Source organism: Pongo pygmaeus, chromosome 14 (genome assembly GCF_028885625.2).
Source record: "Pongo pygmaeus isolate AG05252 chromosome 14, NHGRI_mPonPyg2-v2.0_pri, whole genome shotgun sequence".
NCBI classification, from domain to species: domain Eukaryota; kingdom Metazoa; phylum Chordata; class Mammalia; order Primates; family Hominidae; genus Pongo; species Pongo pygmaeus.
Window position 1 is genome coordinate 59,679,128 of NC_072387.2, and position 12,220 is coordinate 59,691,347.

Below are 12,220 nucleotides of genomic sequence, written 5' to 3' on the forward strand. Positions count from 1 at the left end.
TGAGGCAGGAGAATCACTTGAACCCAGGAGGCAGAGGTTGCAGCGAGCCAAGATCGTGCCACTGCATACCAGCGCAGGCCACAGTGCAAGACTCTATCTCAAAAGGAAAAAAAAGAAAGAAAGGAAGCTCTGACACAAGCAACAACACAGACAAGCCTTAAAGACGTTGTGCTAAGTGCCATAAGCCAGACACAGAAGAACGAGTATGATTCCACTTATGTCAGGTGCTAAAATGGGCAAATTCACAGAGACAGAAAGTAGAACAGAGACTACCATGGACTGGGGAAAGGGGGAAATGAGGAGTTCGTGTTCGATGGGTGCAGTTTCTGTATGGAATGAAAAAGTTGTGGAGATGGATGGTAGTGATCACTACACAACACTGTGAATGTACTTAATGCCACTGCATTGTACGCTTTAAAATAGTTAAAATGGTAATATTAAAATATTTTACTTTAAAAGACTGTTTCATATTTAAATAAATAATTGTTAAACCTTTTATAAAAACACTCTCCTGATTTCTAAATGAGCTACTTTGAGAGGGTCCACGATCTTTTAAGGAATTCATATTCTAGGGTACTACTAACAATACTTTAATAAAGTGTTCTAAAAATACATTAATTAGGGCTTAATAATCCTTTGGATGAATTATTATACATTTATATAAATGATAATTTGGAAAAGCTCATGGGAGACTAGTGTGAAAGACCCCGGTTATTGTCTGGCTATTAACATTTTGAAGGATATCTAGTAGTATGAACTTTTACTTTTAAAAAAATTGATACAAAGTCATTCAAAGAAAAGCATTTAGTACATGGAGCGTGGTGGCTCACACCTGTAATCCCAGCACTCTGGGAGGCTGAGGTGGGCGGACTGCCTGAGTCTAGGAGTTCGAGAAAAGTATTTAATTTCTTAAGAATTTGTTAACTGTAATAGACTTCATTACCCATAATCTGAAGACACTAAAAAGCACTCATTTCAGGAACTATGAAGTGCTGTGTGAAAATGGTAAAAGTTATGTTACATTTATTGTACCACACTAAAATAAAGCTTAAATTTGTAATGAAAATGTTTCCAAATTAGATGGTGGTGAAGATTACACAATACTGAATCGACTAAAAACCACTGACTTGTACACTGTGAAAGACTGAGTTTTATGTATGTGAATTAAAGCTATTATATTAAAAAAAAAAAAAAGCCAAGCTAAGAAAAGTGATGTTTATGAGTAGGTGAGAAAAGAGAGAAGTAAAATAACCCAGGGCTCGTCATAGCAGGAGAGGGCTGCAGCTTGAAGAAATCAACAAGAACAAGCAAGTGAGACAGGCACACACAGAGGCTGAAGCCAGTCACATCCCATACGTGACCCTGGAACAAACTCCACAGGGAGCAATCGGCTGTCTAACATGCTAGGATGCAGGGTGGAGTGGGAATAGCAAAAAACACAGCAGGACAACTTGTTACTTTTCACAGACATTTTTCTCTCCTGGGGTGAACCAATTCTTCAGAGGATTTTGACAAAGGCCATTGGAAGGGTATGTGATCTATCCATACCTCTGGCATTTGAATTCTTCCCTGGGCTCAGAAGGGACTGGCAGAAGCTACTGAGCTCAGCTAAGCTGCCAATCCGTAGTCTCTCACTAAGATGCAGTTCAGGACCACACCCTGTGTGGTTACAGCTGGGGCTCTGAGAAATCACCGTAGGAACTCTGGTCTTGCTCTCTCACAAGACCAACTACCCCCACGAGGACAGGGACTTTTTCTTCTTCACTAGCATCTAGAACAGCTCCTGACACATAGTATGTGCTCAATCAATATGTGTTAAGGGACAAGTGAGTGATATATTAATAAACTGTTACTAAAATATTATTAAGGGCATCACTAACGACATCACACAAGACTCCCTGAGTCAAGTGCCATATGAGATATTTTGAAATTCAAAGCCAGGGGAAAAATCTCACTCCCCTAAGCAATGGGTATGGTTCTTCTCAGATCATCAGAATTTTGAAACAAGTCCAGCTCTTTTTATCTTAGCTTCCAGCAAGGACAGAGCCAAATCTAAGGCTCATCTATGGCAGCTGAATTAGCTTCTATGATCTGCATATTATTTTGAGTGGTCTTGATTTTCTATGATTTTTTTTCTCTCTTGATTTTCCAATTTCTGGCGCTACTTAACAATTCTGTATGCTCTTGAATCTTGTATGTTATACAAGATCAAAATATGTTTTCCAGTCAAAAGATGCTGTAGATATATTGACAGTATGAGTTCTGACATGACACAGAAGCTAATTCAGCTACACAGAAGCTAATTCAGCTGCCATAGATTCTTCATCTCAGATACTTTGTAGAATGAGCTGGGAGATATGAATGTATCTTGTTGAAAAATGGTTTCAGGACATAATACCTACCCATCATGAAGTTCCGATTGTAGCTGTGCTTGCACTGTTTCCTCAGTCTTTTCCTAGTGTGTACTGAGAAGTGCAAAACTAGATGATATACAAACTCAATATTTCAATGCTATGGAGACCTAGAGTAAAACTGGAATCACAGGTAGCCATGTGAAAAGAAGTCAAGATGGAGATAAATTCCATCCACGGATTGTGGAAAGAAAACAATTTAAAGCATACCTTCTGGCCACTTCCTTTCACCAGGTTTCTCTTGAAGAAAAGAAGCCCAGTCTCTCCCACTTTGGGAGGGCTTCACCCTACACAGAATCCACGTGCAGTATGACGCATCTGCCTCCCTAATGACTCTCTCTGGCCCAGGTGTTCAGGATAAAGCAGCCTCTGCACTGCATCCTAAGGTGCATGCTCTTGCATCTTCTATGTTATACAAGATCAAAACATGTTTTCCAGTCAAAAGATGCTGTGGATACATTGACAAGAGTGTGAGTTCTGGCACGATACAGATTGGGATCAAATCCTGGCTTTCTCTTCATCAGGAGCATGGCCTTAAACAAATCTCTTAATGCCCCCAAGCCCCAGTTTTCTCCTTTATAGAATGAGGCTAATAGCCAACAGGTCATGTTTGGAGGGTGATTAGAAGTCAGGAATACAGCTGATTGTTCCTGACTGTGCCTGGGCTATGGCACGGGAGCAGGGGAAGTGGGTGTAGAGGAGAACATCATTGCTCTTCCTCACTGGCAAGAAACACCCAAGGTGCCCAGAGCAGGAGGAGGCTTGTCCTGTTGGTTCAGAGACTCTACATTCCTTGACAAGACACACTTCAAACATGCCATCCTTCTGCTGCACACATTATGCCCTGGGTTAGAAATTCTAACCTTTTAGCACCTAAACAATGAGTCCCAAACTGCAGCTCATTCCCAACACTGACACAAAAACCCTCACATATAGATTTTTGTTGTTGTTTTGATTTTAAAATGTTGCAAAAAGTGTCTTTCATTCATTTTTATAATGACCTCTTCTGAGGGAGGAGTATATTGCCAGAGGGCCTGGCAGAGACTCCCACCATGCAGGGTCCCAGGAAGGGCTCCCAGACCCACCCGAGGCTCACCTCGCTTCTAGTGTGTCCTGACTTCCTCCTCCCATTGAGCCACATGGGTGGTCTTCTAGGCTCTGGGTATCTCCAGGGGGCTGGGGTAACAGATCATTTGGTACCCTGGCCTTGGATGCCATTCACAGGTCAATGGTACCTGTTAGAAAGCCTCATTCCAGAGTATGAGAGCCATATGTCTTGATCTAGTAATGGCTTGTGAAATCAAGTTATTGTGTCATGACAATTTAAAAAAAAAAATTAGAATAGCATAGAATGCTTTGGAAAACATCATAGTGCTAAGCAAGGAACAGGAGTAAGTCTATTTCATAAAACTTTTGTTTCATTTGTGTGTTTGGGTAAACTGGGTCCATATCCAAAATATGTTTCTTACTGCAATGGATTCTAATCAAAATAGTTTAAAAGCCACTAACTTACCACAAAAGAGGGACAGACAAGGGAACTTAGGTCCTGTGGCCAGGCCAGGGGCTTGCATCTGGATGGAGGGAGGGCAGCAGAGAGGGCCTGCCATGGTGCCCTGGAGTCACAGAGAGCACTGCTCCCTCCCTATATGGAGGCCGGCTCTCCCCTCTGTATGGCACAAAAGACATCAGACTTTTAAAGGCTATAAAGCATCTACAAATGATTGATAGTATTCACTCTTATGCTCTGGAGATAGAAAAATGAGAAAGATACTGTTTCAGCTTCAAGCTCACCAAGTTCACTGCAGTCCACCAGGGGAGACACACATTTTAACAAACCACAGTAGGATGTGATGAAAGCTAAAATAGAGGTGTGTTCAGACCAATGCCGGAGAAGAGAAGAGAAGAGGCTAATTCTATACAGGGGTATATTCATCTCCTAGGGCCACTGTAACAAAGCACCACAAACTGGGTAGCTTCTGTAGCTTAGAGCTATAGATCTCACAGTTCTGGAGGCCAGAAGGTGTCCGCAGGGTCATGCTCCTTCTGAAGGTGCTGGTGAAGGGTCTGTTCCAGGCCTTTCTCCTGGCTTCTGGTAGGTCCTTAGTTTTTGTCCGTGGCATTCTCCCTGCATCTCTGTGTCCTCACATGGCCATCTTCTTATGAAAACACCAGTCCTATGGGATTAGGGGCCCACCCTACTCCAGCATGACCTCATCTTAACTAATTACATCTGCAATCACCTAGTTTCTAACTGAGGTCACTATCTGTGGTACTGGGGGTTAGGACTTCCACATATACATTTTGAGGGGATACAGTTCAACTCATAGTAGGTAGTCAGGGGAAAGAATGGTGTTTTCACTAAGCCTGGAATGTCAGCAGGGCTTTCTCCCAAAGCATGGGGTAATGGCATTCCAGGGCGAAGGAGTCCTTCTGGTCCCCTGTCCCGGCAATGCACAGAGACCCAGGCAGCCATGGGCCACCTCACCAGCCATGAAGCCTGAACCCATCATTTCACAGGCAGGCCCAGCATACAGCTGTTTCTGTCAGAGCCACGGGGAAAGACAGCAGCTGAAAAGACTGCTAAGAGCCTCCTGTACCCAACATTTCAGAGTCAGTGAACGCTGGATTAAGTACCTGGTATGTGCTGGGAACAATTAGTGCAGGAGCCTACTCCTCACATTATCATTTCCATTATTATCTGACAGAAAAACAGATCCAGAGAGGTGAACTTCCCTTAACGAAGGCACACAGCTGGTAAAAAGCAGACCTAAAATTCAAATCTTGTTCTGATTGACTTGTGTCCTTTCAAAACTTTCCTGACTGCACTGTGGTGAGAGGCATCTCCAAAGGAGATCCCTACATTATATCAGGCCCATGTGCCTCTGCACAGCCGTTCAAAGGGCTAGAACTGGTCATTCTTGCTTCTGCTCTCTCCCTCTATCTTCAGACAGCTCAACAAGGAAGGGAGGTAGGTCCTATAAGAGAGAGCTCCATTTGCAGAGAAATGTAGTAACTAGAGGAAATCTAGCCAGTGCCTACTACCCCAGAATATCCAAGCTGGAAAGGAGTCCAGAAACCACTGCAACTCCCTCTGTCATCAGAGGTGGTTGGCCCACAGATCTATAGCTGGCTGGCCACAGAGTCAGCACCAGGACCCGCGACTAGGACCCTTTTGTATGGGCCCCCAACACTGACATACTTTTAGAGTTAAAATGATTATTTAAACTGCTCCCACCTGGTATAACATGCAGACAGTTGAAACCAATTGGGTTAGGCCAAGCCCTAGAGATTTGATAGTGGGCCAATCAGTCATTCAACATTAATGGAGTTTGCACGGCCTACAGGACACTCTGGGGAGAAAGCAAGGAAGCGGGAGACAGGCCTGCTTCAAACATCTCATCCGGTCATCAAGAAAATGATTGATGGAAGTATACAACAAAACATCCTCAACCTACACGCATTAGAAATAAATAAAAGCAGGCTGAGTTTGGCGACTCACACCTGTAAACCCAGCACTTTGGGAGACCAAGGCGGGAGGACTGCTTGAGGTCAGGAGTTTGAGACCAGCCTGAGCAACAAAGCAAGACTCCCGTCTCTACAAAAAAAAAAAAAATTTAAATTAGCCAGGTGTGGTGGCAGGTGCCTGTAGTCCCAGCTACTTGGAAAGCTGAGGTGGGAGGATCACTTGAGTCCAGGAGGCTGAGGTTGCAGTGAGCTATGATCGTGCCACTGCACTCCAGCCTGAGCAACAGGGGAGACTCTGTCTTTAAATAAATACAAGTCTGAGGAAATAAAAGAAAGATCTACTGAATGAATTCCGGGCTCATAATTAAAATTAGGTGACCTAGCACCCAGAGGCGGGTCACCAAGCCTCAGTTTGCCCTTCTGTGATACTGAAGGAGTTCCTCCCCACCTACTGTACTGGCTTTATTGGGATGCTCAAGAAAAGATGATATATACAAAACACTGTGATAAGCATAAACAAGGAGATAAACGCAAATTATTTATTTCACTCATTTCATGCTTGTGACTGTCTGGAGACCTCCAGTGCCCAAAGCCATCCGGGAATCTCCCAAGAGACACAGACTCTCTCCGTGGCTATGCCTGAGCCAGCACATGCCTGGTCTGAGGTACAGATGGAGGAATTTTCCAGCTGTTTGGCTTGCGTGGGGCTAAGCACCTCAATATCTGAAAACATCTAGTCATATGATGATTTCACTTTTCACCAGGATTTTTAGATGTGAAAACAATAATTTTTTAAAAACCAGCAATTTGTTGAAAAATGATTTGCTGTCATCCAAATGCCACACAAGCATTACCTCACCTATAACACTGGGCAGTAAATGACAGATGTGCAATGCAAATACGGTGCCGCCTGACACCAAAATCCATGTCTTCCCCACCGAGCTGCTCTGTGGACACCATTACCTGCTCCTTTTTGCTCCCTGGGTATTAAAAATAAACATGGATCAAGAAACTACCAATCAGGCACTATGCTTATTACCTGGGTGACAAAATAATCTGTACACCAAACCCTTGTGACACACAATTTACCTATATAACAAACCTGCATGTGTACCCCTGAACCTAAAATAAAGTTAATAATAAATAAATGAGTAATAAACATGGGCTTAGCCACCCTTCCCCAGGCTGGGGAGATGGCCGCATAAAGCATCTGAGGACTATTGCGCCATGGCTCAGAATGTGTCAGATTAATTAAGCCACGCAGAGGTGGGAAGCAACTTTCAAAGAGTTGTCCAAGGCCCTCAGAAAAACCCTCATCTAAATTGTACTGCTCAGCAGCACTTACCTTTATTTCTTTGGGAGTAGACCGGACAGGAGTCTTTTTCCCTCCCTTGGAAGATTTGGAGGAGGTTGAGGAAATCCCCTGGGTGCGGTGGGGCTTCAGATCACTGAAGCTGCTGAGATATTTTTTGCGCAAGGCCAGAAGCTCCTGCAGGTACTGCAGGCAGTCCTGGGTGCGCGAATACATCCACGCCCGGTCCTCCTCCTGCCGCAGGTAGTACAGGCTGGTGTCCACGCTACTGGTGCTTTTGTACTTCTTTAAGGACTCGCTGAATTTCTCCCCGTGGTCCCCGACCACATACATGGAGCTGCTTCGAATCAGCTTCACCGCAGGGCTGGCTCCTTCGTAGAAGGGGCTCTCAGCCGCCGTCTTTCTCTGTGGGCTGGAGTTAAAGATGGAGTGGATCTTTCTGAACATAGTGCTCGATTTCTTTCTGTGGGTACCTTCCAGCTGCCTGTGCTGCCGCCACTTAATCTAGATGCAGGGAGAGGAGCCGACATCCAGGCCTCGCACCATCTGCCTTCCAGGAGGCCTCTGATCTCTGGGATCCCAGGGAGCACTGGCTTGATCAGGTGGATGACCTGCACATCTCCCATGGGGGATGTTTACATCCTATAACCAAGAGGCCATAAACAACCCGAAGATAGAAGGTAGTGCACTGTGAGCTCAAAAACGAGTGCCCTGGCTGGCTTTATCAAGCATTTGGTGCAAATACCTTCTGTGCTCTCCAGTGGAAGGCCCCAGCTGGATGGAGAAAGTGGCACAGAGCTTTGCCTGCTCAGTTATTTTCTTTCCTTTTCACTTTCCATCGCTGGCCATGGTCTCACTCAGTTTAAGTTGATCTTGGTGTGGATTTTTACATTTCCACCTGGGCTGAGCTGGCTCCGGTTCTGAATTCTCTGAATCCAAAATGAAATTCCACTTAGCAGGGACAGCCCTTACCCAAAAATCATGTGTTGCTCAGGGTAAAATCTAGTCCCCCGAGATGGGCCAGGGTGGACACACCAGGGCGTTGACAGGAGCTCGCAGATCCCCCCGATAAGCCGGGCTCTGAGCAGGCATCTGAGCGTCCTGGAAGAGCCTCGCCCTGCGGTAATGGGACCTCACAGCCGTTACCGGATAGCAGCCCATTGTGGAGGCAGGAGGAGGATTCAGATATCCGGACCACGACTTTTTGCACAAAAGCGTCAGTGAGCTGAAGGGTGGCCACATTTGTGGGGCAGACACTTTCTTTAGCCTGAGCACATTTTTAACTTAGACTAGTTAACATCAGATATAAACCGTTTTTTCAAGAGGATTGTAGGAATCTATTAGAATTCCAGAGATGTTCTCCGTAGCATTTTTCTCAGGCAGATGCTAAACATTGTTATTTTGTTCATTCTTCTATGCAGTCTATTTCTCTCCTAGACTACAGTCAGAGAGTACAAGCCTGCACCAGTCTTTAGGTCAGGCATTTTCTTAAGCTATGAGCCAAGAGAAAGTATAAGTCCCCAGAAATTGTATGTAAAGCATTACTAAATGAATGTATTAGCATGGTTTATTTTTGCTGTATGCTCTGTGTGGTGTGTGTGTGTGTGTGCGTGTGTGTGTGTGTGTGTGTGTTTTAAGAGAAAGAAAAGATCCATGGTTTCATCAGATATTCAGAGGTCTGTGACGCAAATAAAAACATTTTTAAATTTTTGTATCCTGCATCAGAACAATAACCATACTTTTCTTTGTATGACTGTAAAATATCATTATAAATGTTTTCCTGTTGAGGGCATCCTCTGCCTGTGGCATTCTTCTAAGCACTGGGGTGGCACAGCCCCTCACATGTGGAGCATTTCAGCTTCACAGTTGTAGCATGCTTTAGGGATGATAAAGCTTCTCCACACATATTAATTTATTTAATATTTGTAGCTTCCTTGGAAGAGAAGCATTATTTCTATTATCATCTTTAGTGGTCATCAATTCACAGATGAAGAAGGAGCGCCCTGGAGAGGTTATGAGACTTGTCTGTGGTCTCAATCAGGCAAGTGCAGAACGAGTCCTCAGACTCAACTGTCCAGCTTCCAGCCCATTATGCTGGTCCCAATGCCCCCTCACTGCAATGAACTCATAAAGTCACTGAGTTCCCAGGTATCCAGGGGAAGTCTCTCTCCAAACCACTTCTCTACCTTGACTCATGCATAATATCAAAGCACCCGGGATGGGTAAGTGCTGACTGAACTTCTTCTAAGAGGTATCCACAAGCTATGACTACACAGCCTTTCTCAGTAGCTTGTGCCAGTGGGTTTACAATTACACTTATTCTACATGGATTTAGATAGTTTAAATCAATAAAAATGAAGTCTACCTCCATATCCAGAATGCCACAAGTGACCTAACCTCTTGATCACAAAGGGAATAAAACTGTCTTCCTCTACATTCTCCTTTCTTCACTCCTACCTCGTGCTGGATTCTTCCCAAGGGTCAGACCTAGAAAGAAAATTGAGATAAAATTCTACTGACATCAACCTGCAGGACATTTCGTGAACACGAAATGGACAGGACATTAAGCAGCAGCCATGACCCAGCAGCTGACTGCTGTCAGTCACCTCCGACGCCAGTCCTGTCCTGAAGCCGCCTCCCTCCTGGAGCTCCTACTGAGTTGGGTGAGGGGAAAGAATGCTTTCTCCCTACAAAATACTCGTCACCTCTGCTGGTGGAGGAAATTCATCCAGAATAGTGACTGCCTTTAACGTATCTTACTTAGATTTTCTCACAGCCCCAGCTATAAGAAATGGGTGTGAAATCACCTTGTGGTTTTCCAAAGTGTATTGTGTGTGTGTGTGTGTGTGTACATGTGTGTGTGTTTCAAGTAGAGACAGGGTCTTGCTATGTTGCCCAGGCTGGTCTCGAACTCCTGGCCTCAGCAATCCTCCTGCCTCGGCCTCCAAAAGTGCCTGGATTACAGGAGTGAGCAACCATACCTAGCCACAAAGTGTATCACAAGGAAACTACAAATGCCCATCAAACCCCAAATCAGGCCCCCTAGGCTTGACTCTTCTTACACATTGTGGAATGTGGACAAACATCTAAGCAGGGAGAGAGAAAAGCCTGCATCCTCTCCCCCAGCCTAGCCCCTCTGCATCAGCCCCAGTGCCTATGTGCTTCTCACTGGGCTCAGACCAGATTTCCTCTTCCTGGTGATGTCAGAGCCTTGAGGCTTGGCCAGAGAATCTGCATAAAGTGACTTGTGTAACAAAACTTGCTTTATTCCAGAATTTCTCAAATGTAAAGGGCAGAACCCCAGAGTGATGGCTGAGCAGTCCAGAGGATTTGCCATGTAGCAGTGCTGGGCTGGGGCAGCTACAGGCAGCAGGTGTAGAAGAGCTGACTGAGCCTCTGCCTGCTCCTAGATGAGCCTGGTCTTGTGGTGTTGCTCATGACTGGAAGGGCAGGCCAGGGTAGCAGGAGAGAATGAGAGTATGGGCCTTACTCAGAGTTTGAATCACAGCTCAACTACCTACCAGCTTAAGAAAGTTATTTAAACCTCTGAACTCTGGATCTCTCACTTCCAAAACTAGATACCACCTATTTCATAGGGCTGGTGTAATGATTAAATGAGATACTATATCCTTTGACCTACATCTTCTCATTCCTCCCTGCACCCCCACCCTGCCTCTGGTAAATACCATTTTACTCTCTATCTCTGTGTATTTGACTTTTTTTTAAGATTCCACATATAGTGAGATCGTACAGAATTTTTATTTCTGGGTCTGGTTTATTTCACTTACCATAATGTCCTCCAGGTTCACCCATGTTGTGGTGAGTGGCAAAATCTTCTTTTTTAAAGCTAAATAATATTCTACTAGAGATAGGTGATAGATAGATAGATAGATAGACAATAGATAGATGATAGATGGATAGAATAGATGGATGAATAGATAGATAGATGATAGATGGATAGAATAGATGGATGGATAGATAGATAGATAGATAGATAGATAGATAGATAGATAGATAGGTAGATAATAGATAGATGATAGATGGATAGAATAGATGGATGGATAGATAGATAGATAGATGATAGATGGATAGAATAGATGGATGGATAGATAGATAGATAGATAGATAGATAGATAGATAGATAGATAGATACACAGCTTCTTTATCCATTCATCCATCAGTGAACACTTTGGTTGTTTCCATATCTCAGCTATTGTGAGTAATGCTGCAATGTGCAGATATGTAGGTTGAACAAGTCTAGGACTCTAACGTACAGCATGAGGAGTACATCAAATAATAATGTGTTGTATTTGAGATTTCTGCCAAAATAGGTTTTAGGTGTTCTTGTAAAAAAAGGAGGGAGATGGATAACCATGTGGGATGATAGATATGTTAATTTGCTTCACTGTAGTAACCACATCACTTTGTATATCAAAAGATCATGTCATATACCTTAAATACATACAATTAAAAAACAACAAAAATAAATGAGATAATACAGAGCACTTAATATGCATATTTGTTCAATCATAGTAATTATTACTTATAGGAATATAAAAATCTGATTACTACTACTTCTACTTCACAGTTCCCAGCATATAGTTGCCAAGCTATTATTCCAGGCAAATATTTGGAATCCAATTATAATTCAAGGGGCCTTTCATCCTGCAATATCTGTAGAGATCACAGGCTCAAATGGACCATCCTTAATAATAATCAGCTAGAAACTGCTAGTTTCACCCACTATCCTGAAGAGTGCTAAGTTTCCCTAAGATGTTCATTGGTTCCCCCTATCGTGACTAGCACACCTGCTTACGGGGCATTTGACCAGGCATCCTGTCCCTTTCAGGCATGGATTCAGGTGAGCACCCCATCATTTTCCTCCCTAGAGTTGGGGACGTTGTCTCATATCATGGTGTAACCGGGGATAGTCTGTGGCACACACCTCTCAAGGTCATGGCTCCTTTAATCCCACCAGCCTGCAACTGTACTTCATCTAGAGTCCCGAGTCAAAGAAAACAATCAGCACCTT

At 43.9% G+C, this 12,220-nt stretch overlaps 1 protein-coding gene across 1 annotated transcript in view; it reads right to left on the minus strand.

The window, feature by feature from the left end:
• The window catches only part of C14H13orf42 (chromosome 14 C13orf42 homolog), a 29,420-nt gene extending 21,720 nt beyond the window's left edge, over positions 1–7,700 (minus strand). Inside the window, exon 1 of the mRNA XM_054446926.2 lies at positions 7,222–7,700. Within this exon, the coding sequence (XP_054302901.2) occupies positions 7,222–7,635 (414 nt within the window). The 5' untranslated portion in view covers positions 7,636–7,700. The remainder of the gene's footprint in view (positions 1–7,221) is intronic.
• Between the last annotated feature and the right edge of the window lie 4,520 nt (positions 7,701–12,220).